The 17,671-nt window shown below is 42.7% G+C and overlaps 1 protein-coding gene across 2 annotated transcripts in view; it reads left to right on the plus strand.

The window, feature by feature from the left end:
• LOC306866555 (NACHT, LRR and PYD domains-containing protein 3-like) overlaps window positions 1-17,671 on the plus strand; it is a 241,628-nt gene that overhangs the window by 116,037 nt on the left and 107,920 nt on the right. For both annotated transcript variants that reach the window (XR_013783946.1, XM_079411817.1), the window contains exons 8-13: window positions 44-217; window positions 2,090-2,263; window positions 2,476-2,649; window positions 3,055-3,225; window positions 7,515-7,688; window positions 12,042-12,212. Coding sequence is in view for 1 of the 2 variants with exons in the window: in XM_079411817.1 (XP_079267943.1) it covers window positions 44-217; window positions 2,090-2,263; window positions 2,476-2,649; window positions 3,055-3,225; window positions 7,515-7,688; window positions 12,042-12,212 (1,038 nt within the window). In the remaining variant the exon portion in view is untranslated. The remainder of the gene's footprint in view (window positions 1-43; window positions 218-2,089; window positions 2,264-2,475; window positions 2,650-3,054; window positions 3,226-7,514; window positions 7,689-12,041; window positions 12,213-17,671) is intronic.

Consider the following 17,671-nt stretch of genomic DNA (forward strand, 5'->3'; position numbering starts at 1 on the left):
CCTACTCAAAACGGTTTTTATTTTTGTTTCTTCTTGTTTGTAGGCTCTCAGACTGCAGTATCACTGAAGAAGGTTATAAAGCTCTGGCTTCAGCTCTGAGATCAAACCCTTCACACCTGATAGAGCTGGATCTCACAGGAAATGATCCTGGACAATCAGGAGTGAAGCAGCTCAGTGATTTACTACAGGATCCAAACTGTCAACTCAAGACACTGAGGTGAGTGATATTTAAAATAATAATGTTTGTGAATAATGTATGTGACTGGAATTGTGGGTAAAAACCCGTTACTCCTGAGAGAGCTGAATCTGAGTGGACATGAACTAGGAGACACACGAGTGAATCAGATCCTGCACCTGCGAGTGTGAACTCTGTCAAAGGTTTAGGCAGGAGTTCACTGACTGCTCAAAGGATGCGTGCCCTATTGAACCTTTTTATGACACATCTGAAGTTAGGTAAAGTTGAGAATTGAGTATTTATAATGAATTTATAATCTATTCGAATATGGTTTCAAACTGATGTTCAGGATGAGATGAGATAGATAAAGAAGTTGTCGATAACAACAAACATAAATAAATAGAGGCCCCCAAAGATGATGGTTTTAGTAAGACGGTCTATGCTGATGGAAAATCTTGTTTAATTTAGTTCATTTAACATAGTTTTGTTATTTATTTTTCCATTCATATATGTTTCAACCCTCAACACAAACATAAACATACACTGCAAATGCAAACAGGTACCCACACACACACACACACACACACACACAGTCAACACACACACACACACACACACACAGTCAACACATGCACAAAAAATAAACAAACACTCAACATAAACATGCAAGCAAAACACAAACACTCAAAAAAACAGTCCTACAGTTAAACATTTAGACTATCATGATGTCTCATACAAACCTTTTACAAATAAAAACCTTCATAGAATCACACTGGATATCTCTACAAGATGATGAAAAGCAGTGTGATTAAACAATGATATAACTTTTGTTTTAACAAATAAGTTTTTAGATCTTTCAAACCTAAAACCATGATGAGAATTATAGAAGCAGGCAAATTATCCTCTGATTAACGCAAGACACTTACAGAGATTTTTCTTTATGAATCTGACTTATGAAGTAACTCTATAAGGTGCCACAAATGTCTCTCAGAATCTTTACAACAGTTTAGACTTTCTTTCTCACTTTAAAAATTGTATTATTAACCGCGGGTTTAAATGTAGCATTTCTTTTCACAGTATAATGTTTTATTTTATTAAAATAAAAACAACTGGTCTATATAGGTTTATTTGCCTAAGATTTAAGATCAAAAGATCAAATAACTGATATAAAAACATGCAAATATTTGATAAGTCCATCTTATCACACCACAAACTGACGTGTCTGATGGTTTGTGATGACATAAATATCTTACTGATACAGATGTGTTAAGGTGTTAAGTATCTGTAAAAATAGTGTAAAAAGACTTCTTTTTTAGCTTTCATGTAGGATTTGTGTCCACGCTCAAGTGGTTTTTGTGTAACAGAATCCTGAGACAAATGAAAATAGAATGCGTGAAAGGCTTTTCTCTTTAAGATATTTGTAATGACAGACTGAAAGATTTATAAAACAATTGAGAGTATGTATTTCTCTTGTATATGTATACAGTAACCGGTGAGTACACGAACCAGTATTACAGCTTTTTCTTTATGAATCTGAGCTATATTAGACTGAAAATTAGTTGTAATAAGGCTGTTGTGTGAGTGTTTCTAATACAGCAGCCGAGGGAGTGATGTCAAATGAGACATTTTTCTCTGTTCTGACCAATGCAGTCAATGATGACTCTTTTTTCTCTCTTTTGTAAAGTCACAGAAATACTATCATGGATTTTTCTTCTTACAATTGTGGAAAATTAAAATGCAAAACTTGCATTTGTTGTAGTTTGCGTTCACCAATATAGAGCGTTACCAGCTATACTGTGAAAAGGGTCATTCAGACCAAAATCCTGTAGTGCATATTTTTCATTTTCTTCAGTCTAGAACATGTACTTCTGTGACAAGCTGTGTTATAAGGAAGAATATCATCTTTTTTAATAGCCTTTCAGACTGCAGTATCACTGAAGAAGGTTATAAAGCTCTGGCTTCAGCTCTGAGATCAAACCCTTCACACCTGATAGAGCTGGATCTCACAGGAAATGATCCTGGACAATCAGGAGTGAAGCAGCTCAGTGATTTACTACAGGATGGACTCTGTTCATTAAAGACCATCAGGTGAAAAAAACCTTCAAATATTTCAAAATGAACCACAGATGTGAAATCAGCTGTATGAAAATGGATAGAAGGGTCAAATGCACCGTTGTTGAATAGGACATGAACTGGAATTAAATAGCAGTTCAGAGAAATTCAACAGACACACAACAGAATTAGTGGCAAAAATAATGTAAAAATATAAATGATCTGAAATCCTTATCTGCTTCCTGTAGGTTTTTGAAAAGTCCTGCTGCAGAGGAAGCGTGTGAGTATCTCACTGGAGTTCTGGGTAAAAGTCCATTACTACTGAAGGAACTGGATCTGAGTGAAGATAAATTAGGAGATCTGGATTGGGAGAAACTCTCTGCTCTTTTGATGGACTCTCACAGCAAACTGGAGAAAATAATGTGAGTGAATTTATTCCATTTAATTCCATTTTCAGCATCTCTTCTATCGCATCGCTGCTCACAATCAAACTCCCTCCTCCAACCCCAGCTCCACCCAACTGAACCTGTAATCTAATCTGACCTTTGTTTCTTTTCGTATACACTTCACTACTTTGCAAATACTCTCTACCATGTATTTGTATTTTCTACAATCATGTAAATTGTGAATTGTAATTACGTAGGCATATACTGGATCTGTTCTGTACCCCTGCTCTCCCCGCTCTGTTCAAGCATGGCTGCATGGACAGGCGTGTGGAGTTTTGCCCAGAACAGAACCATACCACCAACACTAACTGTATGCAATATAATTGTAATAATTATACTTGACGAAAGTGGTCCTGACTGAAATGCTGTTTTTGTGTTCAGGCTGAATAATTGTGAGCTGACAGAGAAAAGCTGTTCAGTTCTAGCTACTGTTCTCTCCTCCAAAACCATCCTGAAAGAGATGAACCTGAACAACAGTCGTCTGCTGGACTCAGGAGTCAAAGAGATCTGTGAGGGACTGAAGAATCCTGTGTGTGAGCTGAAGAGACTGAAGTGAGTACATTTCACCAGCAGCTACACTCAACACCACAGCGATGAGATCAATATTGCACATTGGCTGATGATGGGAATATTATATATGATACAGAATGTCTTTATGACCACATCAAACATTAGACTTTTAGACGCGCACTCCACTTCGTCTCAGCACCAGGCGCGAGTCAAATGAGCGTGGAAACACTACTGTGCTCGCAGTGTGTGCTCTTCAGTTGCATTGCAATTTTCATATCAAAGCGTGACAGAAACTATGAGCATGCAATGTGTAGTTACAGTTGAAGTCAAAAGTTTCCATACACCGTGCAGAATCTGCTAAATGTTCATTATTTTACCAAAATAAGAGGGATCGTACAAAATGCATGTTATTGTTTTTTTAGTACTGACCTGAATAAGATTTCACATAAAAAGGTTTAAATATAGTCCACAAGATAAAATAGGGTAAATTTGGGTAATTTTTAGCAATTTTGACTTCTGCCATTTATTTCAATATCTATCTAACACATGAGATCAACACATTAGACTTTTCTGAAATCCCTAAGATGTTTTCTAACCACACAAGAAGAAAGAATGTAGATATTATACCCAGAGAAGACATGCCACATCTATTAGTGTTTTTGTGACAAAAAAATAAATAAAATCTACTTGAATTTGCTAATCTGGGACAGGTCACTTTGTAATCTGGGACATATGTATTGGGCCTAAAAAAGCCTATATTCACCATACTTTATGCATGCCAAACACAATATCACCAATTTTAAAAGAGTATTGTGAAAAAAATGACAAGTACAGAAATCTCAATAAGAAAATGTATATTCCAATATCAGGAAAATAATTTCTATCTCTACACAGGATTAACGATCTGTGTTAATTCATTTCAATTAATTTAAAACTCTATTAAAATTGTTTAACATTGTATTAACATTTAAAAAAATCAACTAAAATTTAAGCAACAGCAAGCAACAATTTGATTAACGGAATATTGGTTTGGTTATTCAAGTTCTCCATTCTGTAAATTTGGGTCTACTCGGGGAACAATACTGAATAAATCACAAACATAATTTGACAACAATTAGGAACATTGTCTTATTTATGACAGATTTATGTAATTAACATTAATCTAGTCAGAATCCTGTCACTGACCTTGTCATGTAATTCCCAGGGGAGCTTCTTGATTGACAAGTGCCCTGCTCCTTTCTGTGGAATCACCCCCATGAAGTCATGTGATTTCAGTCACATGACATCCATGCTAAAATTATAGTAAAAGTCCTGCTGACTAAATTTTGTTAGAACAGGAAATAAACACACAAAATTTTACATCCCCTTGATTCTTAATACTGTGTTGTTGCCTGAACGATCCAAACCTGTGTTTTGTTTTGTTTAGTGATAGTTGTTCATGAGTGCCTTGTTTGTCCTGAACAGTTAAACTGCCTGCTGTTCTTCAGAAAAATCCTTCAGGTCCCACAATTTATATGGTTTTCCAGCATTTTTGTGTATTTGAACCCTTTCCAACAATGACTGTATGATTTTGAGATCCATCTTTTCACACTGAGGACAACTGAGGGACTCATATGTTACTATTACAGAAGGTTCGAATACTCACTGATGCTCCAGAAGGAAAAACCATGTATTAAGAGCCGGGGGTGAAAACGTTTCAGAATATAGCAGCCAAAAACCTAATAACCAGCTGCTGTGATGTCTGTTAAGCAAAGATCAAAAGAAAAAAGTGCAAATCAATAACTTTTGTAGCTTGAAGGACTCATCTATTCATTTAGAATTTAGTGTTTGATAACTTGTATTCAATTTCTTTATATTTCCTACTTGCTGAAGGGCACAAATATGACATTTATTATAATGGCTTTGTGTGAAAATGGTTTTAAGTTCACTTAAATTAGAAGTTATTTTAAGTAGTCTAATAAATGTTAAAATGAACAGTTCTTGCAATGTTAAATGGCTAGTCAGTGGTTAAATATTAGGGGGGAAAACTATGAAGGTAAACCAGTAGCAAAGCTCGAGAGATTGTTGATCTGAAGGTGAGAACTTGGCATATTAATATTCATATTTGTAAGTTGAAATTTACACTCACAGCTCTGATGTGAAAAGCTGAATCTTTTGATTTGCTCACACGGACAATGATCAAAACACCCGTGTTTTGAAGTCGAAGTGGCAAATTAATAGCTACAAATGTGTAGAATGACCTTCACATAAAGAAAATGACACACAAATGTGTACGACATATTTACTTTTGCACTTTACTTCAGTTTCACTGTACAACGTCAAGTCAGCACTTACAACCTCTCAGATCTGGCCGTACAACTTCAAATCCTGCCGCTTTGACTTTTGCTACTCCTTTTGCGGTATTCCTGTTGCAAAACTCACTTGTGAATGCAGACGTGAGAGAGCAGACCCGGGGGGGGGGGGGGGTCTTTTATTGTGGCCAGCCTAAGGCACACCTGTGCAATAATCATGCTGTCTAATCAGCATCCTGATATGCCACACCTGGATGGATTATCTCGGCAAAGGAGAAGTGCTCACTAACACAGATTTTGTGAATATTTGAGAGAAATAGGCCTTTTGTGTACATGAAGTCTTAGATCTTTGAGTTCAGCTCATGAAAATGGGGGCAAAAACAAAAGTGTTGCATTTATAATTTTGTTCAGTGTAAATAAATGGACATTTGTAGAGAAAAAGAAGCAGGCCTATCTCTGATGAGTAACATATGGTGTACATGACTTTTCCATACCACACCGTCACATCAGTTACCACGTCGTCACAGGGTCATTTTGTTAAAAATGTATAGAAAGGAAATGAAATGTTACATAAATTAATGCTGAATGATGTTCTTGTTGTGTGGACTAATCCAATAAATTTAAATTTATTTGTATTTTTTAAGTGAATATTTTTTTTTTTTTCAGTAAAACTTTTTTAAAGGAATATTCACACAATTTTTCTACCATGTTTTAATTTTAACAGTGAACCTCTGTTTGTTTGCCAAAACATAAAGGGGTTTCATTTTCATTTGATTAAAAATAAATGTTTCATGCCTTCATTTGATTATCAGAAAAAATAAAACAAGAATTTCTGGAAGAAAAAAAAATTGTAGGGCCCTGTTGTTCAAATTGTTGAAATTGAGAGTTATTTTTTCACTGAAATAAATGTTTTTGTTATTACACAGAGAGTAAAGTACCAAAAAAAGGTACCGTCACCGAATTTCAGGTCCTGATACCAGTACCGTACCGGTTAAAATGTGAACGGTACCCAGCCCTAGTCAGTGGTGTTTATATACATATGGGCATCAAAACTCACTCTGACAGAGGAGCTGTTAACTGGTCATGTTGAGCTGCCTTCAGATCACCACATTCGACAAATTCAGAATGTTTTTATTTGCTTTTCTGATTTGTGTTTTGATCTGTTTAGTAGTTCTGAATGGATCTGTATGTATTTATATACAGTCAGGTTAAGGCAACTGGTATAGTGTTCTGTTGGCATCTCAGTGTGGTCCTGTTTAGTATTGCAGCTTGACATGTAGTTATAGAAAATACTCCCACCAAATGTGACATTTATTTTTTTCCCCAGTTTTTGCTGTTATATATACATATATTATACATATATTGTGAATTATGAAAAAAAAAAAATACTTTCTTAAAACTTTCTTGCAGAAAATATAGCTTTAAAAAGTTGTGACGTGGTGACCCATACTCGAAATTGGTGCTCTGCGTTTAACCCATCCAAGTGCACACACACAGCAGTGAGTAGTGAACAAATGCACACACGCACACACACACACACACACACACACACACACACACACACCGTGAACACACACCCGGAGCAGTGGGCAGCCATTTATGCTGCGGCGCCCGGGGAGCAATTGGGGGTTCGGTGCCTTGCTCAAGGGCACCTCAGTCGTGGTATTGAGGGTGGAGAGAGCGCTGTACATTCACTCCCCCCACCTACAATTCCTGCCGGCCGGAGACTCGAACCCACAACCTTTCGATTACGAGTCCGACTCTCTAACCATTAGGCCACGACTTCCCCATCCTCAAAACTTAAGAGAATCATCCTCAAACTTAATCTAGAACTTGGTAAAGTTATATCTTTATTTAAAATGTTTCAAATCTTAATGTTTTTCCCTTCGTTATACTGGGATGAATCATACTGGGATGTATGCTAAAATTGTTGAATGTGGCGCCCTACCTAGAAATATTTTCACCAGCCACCACTGACAGTATTGTTAGTTTAGTTTTTGATTATAGTTAATTTGATTATTTAAAACCTCTTTTCTGTAGACTTTCAGACTGCAGTATCACTGAAGAAGGTTATAAAGCTCTGGCTTCAGCTCTGAGATCAAACCCTTCACACCTGATAGAGCTGGATCTCACAGGAAATGATCCTGGACAATCAGGAGTGAAGCAGCTCAGTGATTTACTACAGGAGCCAAACTGTCAACTCAAGACACTGAGGTGAGACGTGATCAAATAATACTAAATAAATGATACGCATGTGAATTATTTATATTACACATAAATATTATTATATTATATTATATTTCACTAATTCAATAAGATACAGATGCTGCAGCTGCTGTTGTTTTGATGATACATGTCACCACAGTTTAGTTGTGTTAAAAGTTACAGGTTAGTTACAGGTTAAAAGTTACAGTTACAGGACCAAGATGGCGCCGCTGTGTTCGGACGTCGTTCGGGTCGCTCCGCTGAGATTTTGCTTAAACTTACTTTTTTACCTACTTTTACTTTCTCTTTTTACACATTTCACGTCGGCACTGATCACCTACAACATAGGAACACTTTTGGATATTGGAAACCGCTACACCAACCTGTTTCAGGACACTTTATCCACGAATCCTGCGTGGCCTCTGGAGATTCTTCGGAACGCAGAGACGAACAATAACCCCCCGAGGCGACGGATCAAGAAACACTGCGGGAAGCGCGCTGGAATTCGAGTCAGACTCAGGAAAAGGGCTCACAGTCCTCCTCTTCCAAGCATTCTCCTTGCTAATGTCCAATCCTTGGAGAATAAGATGGACGATCTTAGAGCCAGGATTAGTTTCCAACGGGACATAAGGGACTGCAACATCCTTTGTTTGTCAGAAACGTGGCTTTCGTCCTCGGTCCCGGACACTGCTGTAATGCCGAGTGATAACTTCTCTGTCTTTCGGACGGACAGAACAGCAGAGGCCGGTAAATCCAGGGGTGGAGGAGTGTGTTTCATGATCAACAAGAAATGGTGTGATCCCAGGAATATCTCCATTCTGTCGCGTTCCTGCTCGCCTCATCTGGAACATCTTTCCATTATTTGCCGCCCATTTTATCTGCCCCGGGAGTTTTCATCGATCATTGTTACTGCTGTGTACATTCCACCACAGGCGGACACCGGCTTGGCTTTGTCTAAGCTTCACGATGTGCTCAGCGGCTACATCAACAAACATCCTGACGCTGCCTTTATCATCGCGGGGGACTTTAACAAAGCCAACCTCAGACAGGTCATGCCGAACTTCCACCAACACGTATCCTGTCCAACTAGAGGACCAAACACACTGGATCATTGCTACACTCAGTTCAAGGATGCCTACAAAGCCCGCTCACTACCGGCTTTTGGCAAATCGGACCATGCCACCATTTTTCTAACACCGGAATACAAACAAAGGCTCGTTCAGGAACCTCCGGTGCAGAGAGTAGTGACGCGCTGGTCCTCCCACTCGGAGACTATGCTGCAGGCGGCGCTTGATGACGTCGACTGGGACATGTTCCGGGCGTTCTTCTGACGTCAGCGAGTTCACGGATGTAGCATTAAGTTTTGTAAACACGCTAACCGAGCAAGCTACAGAAACAATAACGATAAGGACATTCTCCAATCAGAAACCGTGGGTGGACAGAACAATCCGTGCCGCGGTTAACACACGCACTGCCGCTTACAATGAGGCTCTTCTGACCGGGAATACGAGCGAGTACAAAGCATCGTGCTATGCTCTCCGTCGTGCAGTAAGAGCCGCCAAACACAGATACAGAGAGAGAATTGAGTCTCATTTCCAGCTCAACGACTCTCGACGGATGTGGCAGGGACTGAGGACCATCTGTGACTTCGGAAACAAATCCTCCGCGGTGGTGAGAGCAGATCCGTTGCTGGTCGACGAGTTAAACATCTTCTACAGCCGCTTCGATGGCAACGGCGGCGGCGCGTCAGGAAGCAGCAGGCAGAGCAGCGATGATCCTGTAATCACCGTGTCGGAGGATGAGGTTCGGAGGGCGTTAAAGAGAGTGAACGTCAGGAAAGCAGCCGGTCCTGATGGGATAACCGGCCGTGTTCTGAGGTCCTGCGCCGATCAGCTCGCTGGTTTGTTCACTTCCATTTTTAATGAGTCCCTTGCTACCTCCGTGGTTCCCACTTCATTCAAAAAATCCATTATTATCCCTGTGCCAAAGATCAATAAACCCTCTTGCCTGAATGACTATCGCCCAGTTGCCCTCACATCTATAGTCATGAAGGTTTTTGAGAGACTTGTAAAGAGCCACATCTGCTCCTCCATCCCTGATACTTTGGACCCTCTTCAGTTTGCCTATCGCCCAAATAGATCCACGGATGATGCCATTTCTCACGTTCTCCACTCTTCCCTCACACACTTGGACAGCAACAATGGGAATTATGTAAGGCTGCTATTCATTGACTATAGCTCAGCTTTCAACACTATAGTCCCCATCAAGCTAGCTTCTAAACTCATGGACCTCGGCCTAAACACCTCACTCTGTGACTGGATTCAAGACTTCCTCACCGGCAGACCTCAAGTGGTGAAAGTTGGCCAGTTCACCTCAAACTCCATCACTCTGAACATAGGAGCCCCACAGGGCTGTGTCCTGAGTCCCCTGCTCTACTCTCTCTACACGCATGACTGCGTGTCCTCTCACAGCTCCACATCTATTGTCAAATTCGCTGATGACACTGTGGTTCTGGGCCTCATCTCCAACAACGATGAGACCGCATACTTGGATGAGGTAGAGAGACTCACATCATGGTGCCAGGACAACTGTCTCTCTCTGAATGTGGGGAAAACTAAAGAGCTGATCATGGACTTTAGGAAGAGACAGCAGCAGCCCTACTCTCCTCTCAGTGGGACCCCTGTGGAGAGGGTGAGTAGCTTCAAGTACCTCGGTGTAAACATCTCCGAGAACCTGACTTGCACTACACACATCCAAACACAGGTTAAGAAAGCCAGGCAAAGACTGTACCATCTGCGACAGCTGAGGAAATTCAGGGTCTCACCAGCAATCCTGAAACCTTTCTATTCAGGGACCATAGAAAGTGTATTGACTCAGTGCATCTCAGTGTGGTATGGAAACAGCTCCAATCAGGACAGCAAAGCACTACAGAGAGTTGTGCGCTTAGCTGAGCGCATCTCAGGGTTTGCTCTCCCCTCTCTGCAGGACATCTACCTCAAACGCTGCAAATATAGAGCTGTTAAAATCTTCAAGGACTCTAATAACCCTGGTAACCGACTATTCACTTTGCTTCCATCTGGTAAGCGCTTTCGTAGCCTGAAGGCAAAAACTGAGAGACTTAGGAGGAGCTTCTTCCCCCAGGCCATCAGGCTCCTAAACTCTAACTCTGTGTCATAATATCACTTGACTCCATGTCGTATCACCATATCAATAAGTTATTCATAATTTTTCTCCATGTAAATATCATATATCAATAAGCTATTCATAAATTTTCTCTACCTCATATTGCTGCTATTCAAATACCCTGTACAAGTTTTTGCACATTATTTTTTGCACATTCCTCTCATTACTATTTGTCAACAACATACTGACCTGCACATTTATATTTATATTTTTTTTATCTTATCTTATCTTATTTTATCTTATCTTTTATTTTATTTTATGTTTGTACTTCTTCTTAATATTTGTATTCTTTATAATTGCACTGTCCTTGGAGCGGACATGACCTACATTTCACTGCTGGTTATACTCTGTATAATTGTGTATGTGACAAATAAAACTCTTGAATCTTGAATCTTGAATCTTAATCAGACATTTTGGGTCACTAGATGTGCTGGTATTCAGTATTTTGGGGCCTCAATTAACATTTATGATTGTGTTATTGTGGACATTTCTTATGAAAAAATATTCAGTGTGACTTATTATTCTGATTGTTTAAATGTTACTGAATGCACTGTACATTAATTTCCATCAAGCTCAGATACACAACACTGTAGATCTACTACAGCAGATCTATAACAGGCCACAAACATATGATGTGTGTCAGGATAATTCAGCACACACAGACACACACACACACACACACACACACGTCTGAACCTGCAGTTCTCTCATAATGAGCAGAATTACTGTTGCATCAACACAGACATCAGTTAAATAAAACTATCCAGAGATGGTCTAAACCCAGATCATGTTCCCTGTTAGTGGATCAGCAATCCAGTGTTTGGTGAATTCTGCTACATAATAATAGGAAGAGCCGGCATCAAAAGATCAACTAAATATATGGCTATGAATGCTTAGCTGTCACAAGCTAGTTATCCCTTTGCTAACTCTCCTCATCTCCTGCTTAAAGCTAGAAATATCTTTGAGAATTTTTGAGAATCATGATCTAGTGAGCTTTTGCCCATGAGTTTCTTTTAAAGAATTTACTTTTGACTTTCTCAAAAATATTTGTATATTTAAATGTTCAATTGTTAAAACTTGAACTAGAGCTTTTAATTAAAAACAATGTTTGATCATCTTTAAATGTTTTGTGATGCAATACACATTGAATTGAATCCTGCTTCATCTTCTCTTCTGCAGGTTTTTGGGTCCTGCTGCAGGTGAAGCCTGTCAGTATGTGACTGGAATTGTGGGTAAAAACCCGTTACTCCTGAGAGAGCTGAATCTGAGTGAACATGAACTAGGAGACACAGGAGTGAATCAGATTGCTGCTCTACTGCAGGATAAACACTGTCAACTCAACACACTGCTGTGAGTATCTTACATCATTTCATGTGTCACATGACTAGTAATGTTACAGTAGTCTATTTTACTTCTCATTTGAGTCCGACCCCACGCTATAAAGCTTGGAAGAGCCAGGATATTTTTTTAATATAACTCTAATTATATTTGTCTGAAAGAAGAAATTCATATACATCTAGGATGGCTTGAGGGTGAGCAAATCATGGGGTAATTTTAATTTTTGGGTGAACTATCCCTTTAAGTGCTCAGGGGTTGGAGAAAATAATGTGAACACACTAGAAATAGCCAGTATTTTATTGTGTTTACCATCGTTTGCCTTTAATACAGCTTCCAACCTTCTTAGAATAGATTCATACAACTTTTGAATAGACTTCAGTAAAATGTTGTCTCTAACTTCTGCTGTGACTGCTGAATGTCTACTTGGTCCAGCCCTGTGGAGCGAATTTTGTGACTATATTCATCTAACAAATCCAGTGTTTTGCAAATAAACAAATTCGCTTTGCAAAGAAAAACTCGACTTTCAAACAAACGCAAAGTGATTTACAAATACAAAACTCTATTTGAGAGAAAATGCAGAGGTATGGACAAATATATGTATTGTGTGTCACTTCTGTGTAGCTCATTTGCCTTTTTATGAGGAAACTTAGCTAGATTTTCTCATGCGTGCGAGCAGATTTTCTCACAAATGCAACTGAGCAACTTTCTTTTCCAAAAACACTATCCAATACATTTGCATTTTAGTATAACAATATATTGTGACACGATATATTGTTATACCCCTGCATTGTTTTGAATGTTGAACAATTGTATCAACACTTATAGTCTATGTATTCTATATCCCGCCATCCAACAGAGGATAAGAATGGATCAGTTTTTTTAGGGAAAGACTGCCTAGTTAAATGTTTAGACATGTCACTACTGATTTTTGAATTTCTTACAGCACTTGTTGTGAATCACTTGTAGTAGAGTCACTTTGTTAAAACATCTATATGGTTAATTATAGATATAGTAAGACAGAAACTCACCTGTTCCCCACTCATGTTGGTCTGAAAAGGTAAACTGGTGTTTCGGGTCTCGGGAGACTAGCGTAAATTAACCAACAGCGCTATCTGCTGTTTTTGGAAAAGAAAGTTTCTCAATTTCATTTGTGAGAAAATGTGCTTTTGGTCTGCTGGTGAGATAATCTGCTTGCGCGCATTTGATCTTTTCTTTTTTACTTTGATGTAGCAGCATGAACAACAGTACATTACAGTACATTATTTCAAAACAAAAGTAGTTACAATTTTCTCTGCCATTCAAATTTTCTTTTTCTTTTTTAAACATAATATAAACAAAATACCAGATAAAATAAAATTATAATATTAATAACAATAATAATTTTAACGGTTCTGGGGAGGTCAGATATATACTTAACAATCAAATTCCATATTCAATCAGTGTTGGGGAGTAGTTAACTACAAGTAGCGACGCTACTAACTTAACTACATTTTTCAGTAGCTTGGCAGTAGCTCAGTTGCTTTTTAAAGAGTGTAGCTTTTCCAGTAGCTAACTACTTTTTGCAGCAAGTAGCGGTGTAGCGCGAGCAAAAGCTACATTGCCTTTTGTCGAGCCTGCGCGAATCAGCGCGATGCAAGGATATTCTTCTTGTTAGATTACAAACTCATTTTTTGCCATTACCGCCACCTGTTGTTTAATCACGCATCTTGCGGCTAACGGTTCACTGGCGTACAGAAGTGGGTTGACACACCCATATTATCCATGATTGAGCAAGACGTGGCGGCAGATTTGGAGGATGGAGAAACAACTAACGTCTCGGTTACATAGGTAACCCTCGTTCCCTGAAGGAGGGAACGGAGACGTACGTCGGACTGACCGACGAATAGGAATCTCGCTAGAGAGGCCAATCTGCTTCGAGTGTAACTAAAACGAGCCAATGCACATTGGCATGCAATCATATGCAGCAGCTGCTCACCTCGCAGCGCGGGTATATAATGAGCAGCAGGTGCGTTGCATCTTTAGGTTTTCGCTGAGGAGCCGAACAGGTAAGGCGGCAGCATCAGCGGGGTCCAGCGACTGTGGCGACGGGACGTACGTCTCCGTTCCCTCCTTCAGGGAACGAGGGTTACCTATGTAACCGAGACGTTCCCATTCAGTCGGTCACGTTCGACGTACGTCGGACTGACCGACGAATAGGAATCCCTACCAAAGCGCCACAGGAGCTGCCCCCTTCCAGCGCTCTGTAGCAAGCCTCCTGAACCCCCTTGCTTAAGGACGGTGGGCCAGGGCCAACACAGAGAGTGTCGATCACTGCTGTTCACCAAACCCATTCAGTGAGACTAATGAATAACACTGGGAAAGCGTACCCTTTCCTTGGAAAGGACCGCTGCGGAACCACATCCTTCCCCGAAGGATTTATGTGGAGAGTACATATGGACCAACCCCGTAGGATTGTACTACACATGGAATACTGGGGTGACTCCAACCCGACGAGAGGTGGGTTCTCCCAGAGGGAAAGACACGGGCTTCGTTTAGGAGCAACTCGTGGAATAATACACATGGGATCCCCGTAGGGTCACACATATGGAACCCAGCCTAAATCCAGTTCTCAAGGATACAATGGAGTAAAGGCCTGGCGCCAACGCTCCGCCACGTCTGGCTGCCGAAGGGTGATCGGAGGACTCAACAGGGTCTGCCTTGTAGGGACTCTCTGGAGCAATAAGCGCATGTAACGCAGCAAGCCGACACTAAGCTGGGACTTCTCCGTGCCTCTGACCTGAGGTGAGAACACGGGAGGAGACCGGCTCGACGCGAAGGCTATAGAATCTAGCGAACGTGTTAGGTGTCGCCCAGCCCGCAGCTCTACAAACATCTGTCAGCGAGGCGCCACGAGCCAGCGCCCAGGAGGATGCTACGCCTCTCGTAGAGTGGGCATGCAACCTGAGCGGGCAGGGCACGCCTTGTGCTTGGTAAGCCAAGGCGATGGCGTCCACTACCCAGTGGGCCATCCTCTGCTTGGAGACAGCCTTTCCCTTCTGCTGGCCTCCGTAACAGACAAAGAGCTGGTCTGAGGTCCTGAGGCTTCGAGTTCTGTCTATGTACAGTCGCAAAGCACGAACTGGACAGAGCAAAGCCAGGGCTGGGTCTGCCTCCTCCGGGGGCAGCGCTTGCAGGCTCACTACCTGGTCCCTGAAGGGAGTGGTAGGAACCTTGGGCACATAGCCAAGCCGGGGTCTCAGTACCACGTGGCCGTCACCCGGCCCAAACTCTAGGCACGATTCGTCGACCGAAAATGCCTGCAGGTCCCCTACCCTCTTGATGGAGGCCAGTGCAACCAGCAACAAAGTCTTCATAGACAGAATCTTTAAGTCTGCTGACTGCAAAGGCTCAAAGGGAGCAATCTGGAGTGCTCGAAGCACCAGAGCAAGGTCCCAAGAGGGTAAGGAGGGGGGTCGAGGAGGATTTAACCGTCTCGCCCCCCTAAGGAACCTGACGACCAGGTCGTGCTTACCAACGGACTTACCATCGATGTGGTCGTGGCATGCGGAAATAGCGGCAGCATGAACTTTGAGGGTGGAGGGAGCCAGCCTACGCTCCAACCCTTGCTGCAAGAAAGAAAGCACGACACCGATCGAACATCTTCGGGGGTCTTCTCGGCGAGAAGAACACCACTCGACAAACAGGTTCCACTTCAAGGCGTAAGCACGTCTCGTAGACGGTGCACGTGCCGAAGCGATGGTGTTAAGTACCTCAGGGGGTAAGTCACCTAGAACCTCCGCGTCCCGTCCAGGGACCAGACATGGAGTTTCCAGAGGTCTGGACGCGGGTGCCAAAGGGTGCCCCGTCTCTGAGAGAGAAGATCCTTCCTCAGAGGAATTCGCCAGGGAGGGGCTGTCGCGAGGAGCGTGAGTTCCGGGAACCAGGTCCGGCTGGGCCAATATGGCGCAACTAGCAGGACCTGCTCCTCGTCCTCCCTGACTTTGCACAAGGTCTGTGCAAGTAGGCTCACTGGGGGAAACGCATATTTGCGAAGGCCCCGGGGCCAGCTGTGCGCCAGTGCATCTGTACCGAGTGTTCCCCCGGACAGGGAGTAGAACAACTGGCAGTGAGAGGTTTCCGGTGAGGCAAACAGGTCTACCTGAGCTTCGCCGTACTCTCCCCAAATCAGCTGGACCACCTGGGGGTGGAGTCGCCACTCTCCCGGCAGCGCAGCTCGTGAGAGCTCGTCGGCCACACGGTTGAGCACACCAGGGACATGAATGGCGCGAAGCGACCTCAGATGCTTCTGACTCCAAAGGAGGAGATGGCGGGCGAGTTGCGACATGCGACGGGAGCGCAGACCCCCTTGATGGTTGACGTACGCCACGGTCGCAGTATTGTCCGTGCGGACCAGCACATGCTTGCCCCGTAACGGCCCTTTCAGACGGCCCAGGGCAAGACGTACTGCTAGCAACTCGAGGCAGTTGACGTGCCAATGCAGTTGGGGGCCCGTCCATACCCCTGACACTGCATGCCCGTTGTACGCGGCCCCCCAGCCGGTGGCAGAGGCATCCGTGAAGACTACCGCATGCCGGGACACCTGCTCTAGGGGCACTCCTGCCCGAAGAAACAAGGGGTCTGACCACGGGCTGAAGGTTTGGCGGCATTCCGGAGTGATTGCCACTCGGTACGTGCCGCGTTGCCACGCCCATCTCGGGACTCGGCCGTGAAGCCAGTGCTGAAGCGGTCTCATATGAAGCAAACCGAGCGGGGTTACTGCCGCTGCGGCTGCCATATGCCCCAGGAGCCTCTGAAAAAGTTTCAGTGGGACCGCTGTCCTGCACCTGAATGTATTCAGGCAGTTCAGTACTGACTGAGCACGTTCCTCTGTGAGGCGTGCTGACTGTTCGACCGAATCCAACTCCATACCGAGAAAAGAGATCCTCTGCACTGGGGCGAGTTTGCTCTTCTCCCAGTTGACCTGAAGGCCCAACTGGCTGAGGTGACTGAGCACCAAATCCCTGTGTTCGCATAACTGCTCCCGAGACTGAGCAAGAATGAGCCAGTCGTCGAGATAGTTGAGGATGCGAACGCCCTGTTCTCTCATGGGAACAAGGGGTCCCTCTACGACTTTCGTGAAGACGCGGGGAGACAGGGCCAGCCCGAAGGGCAGGACCTTGTACTGATATGCTCGACCCTCGAATGCAAAGCGCAGAAACGGCCTGTGTCGAGGAAGAATCGAGACATGAAAGTATGCGTCCTTCAGGTCGATCGCTGCAAACCAATCTCGGGGACGGATGCACTCGAAAATGCGTCTCTGCGTGAGCATTCTGAATGGCAGCCTGTGAAGGCTCCGATTCAAAACTCGCAGGTCCAAGATCGGTCGTAACCCACCGCTTTTCTTGGGCACAATGAAATAAGGGCTGTAAAACCCTGACCTCATATCGGCTGGAGGGACCGGCTCTATCGCATCCTTCGCCAGTAGGACTACA

The sequence above is a fragment of the Barbus barbus genome (assembly GCF_936440315.1).
Source record: "Barbus barbus genome assembly, chromosome: 4".
In the NCBI taxonomy this organism is placed as follows: Eukaryota; Metazoa; Chordata; class Actinopteri; order Cypriniformes; family Cyprinidae; genus Barbus; species Barbus barbus.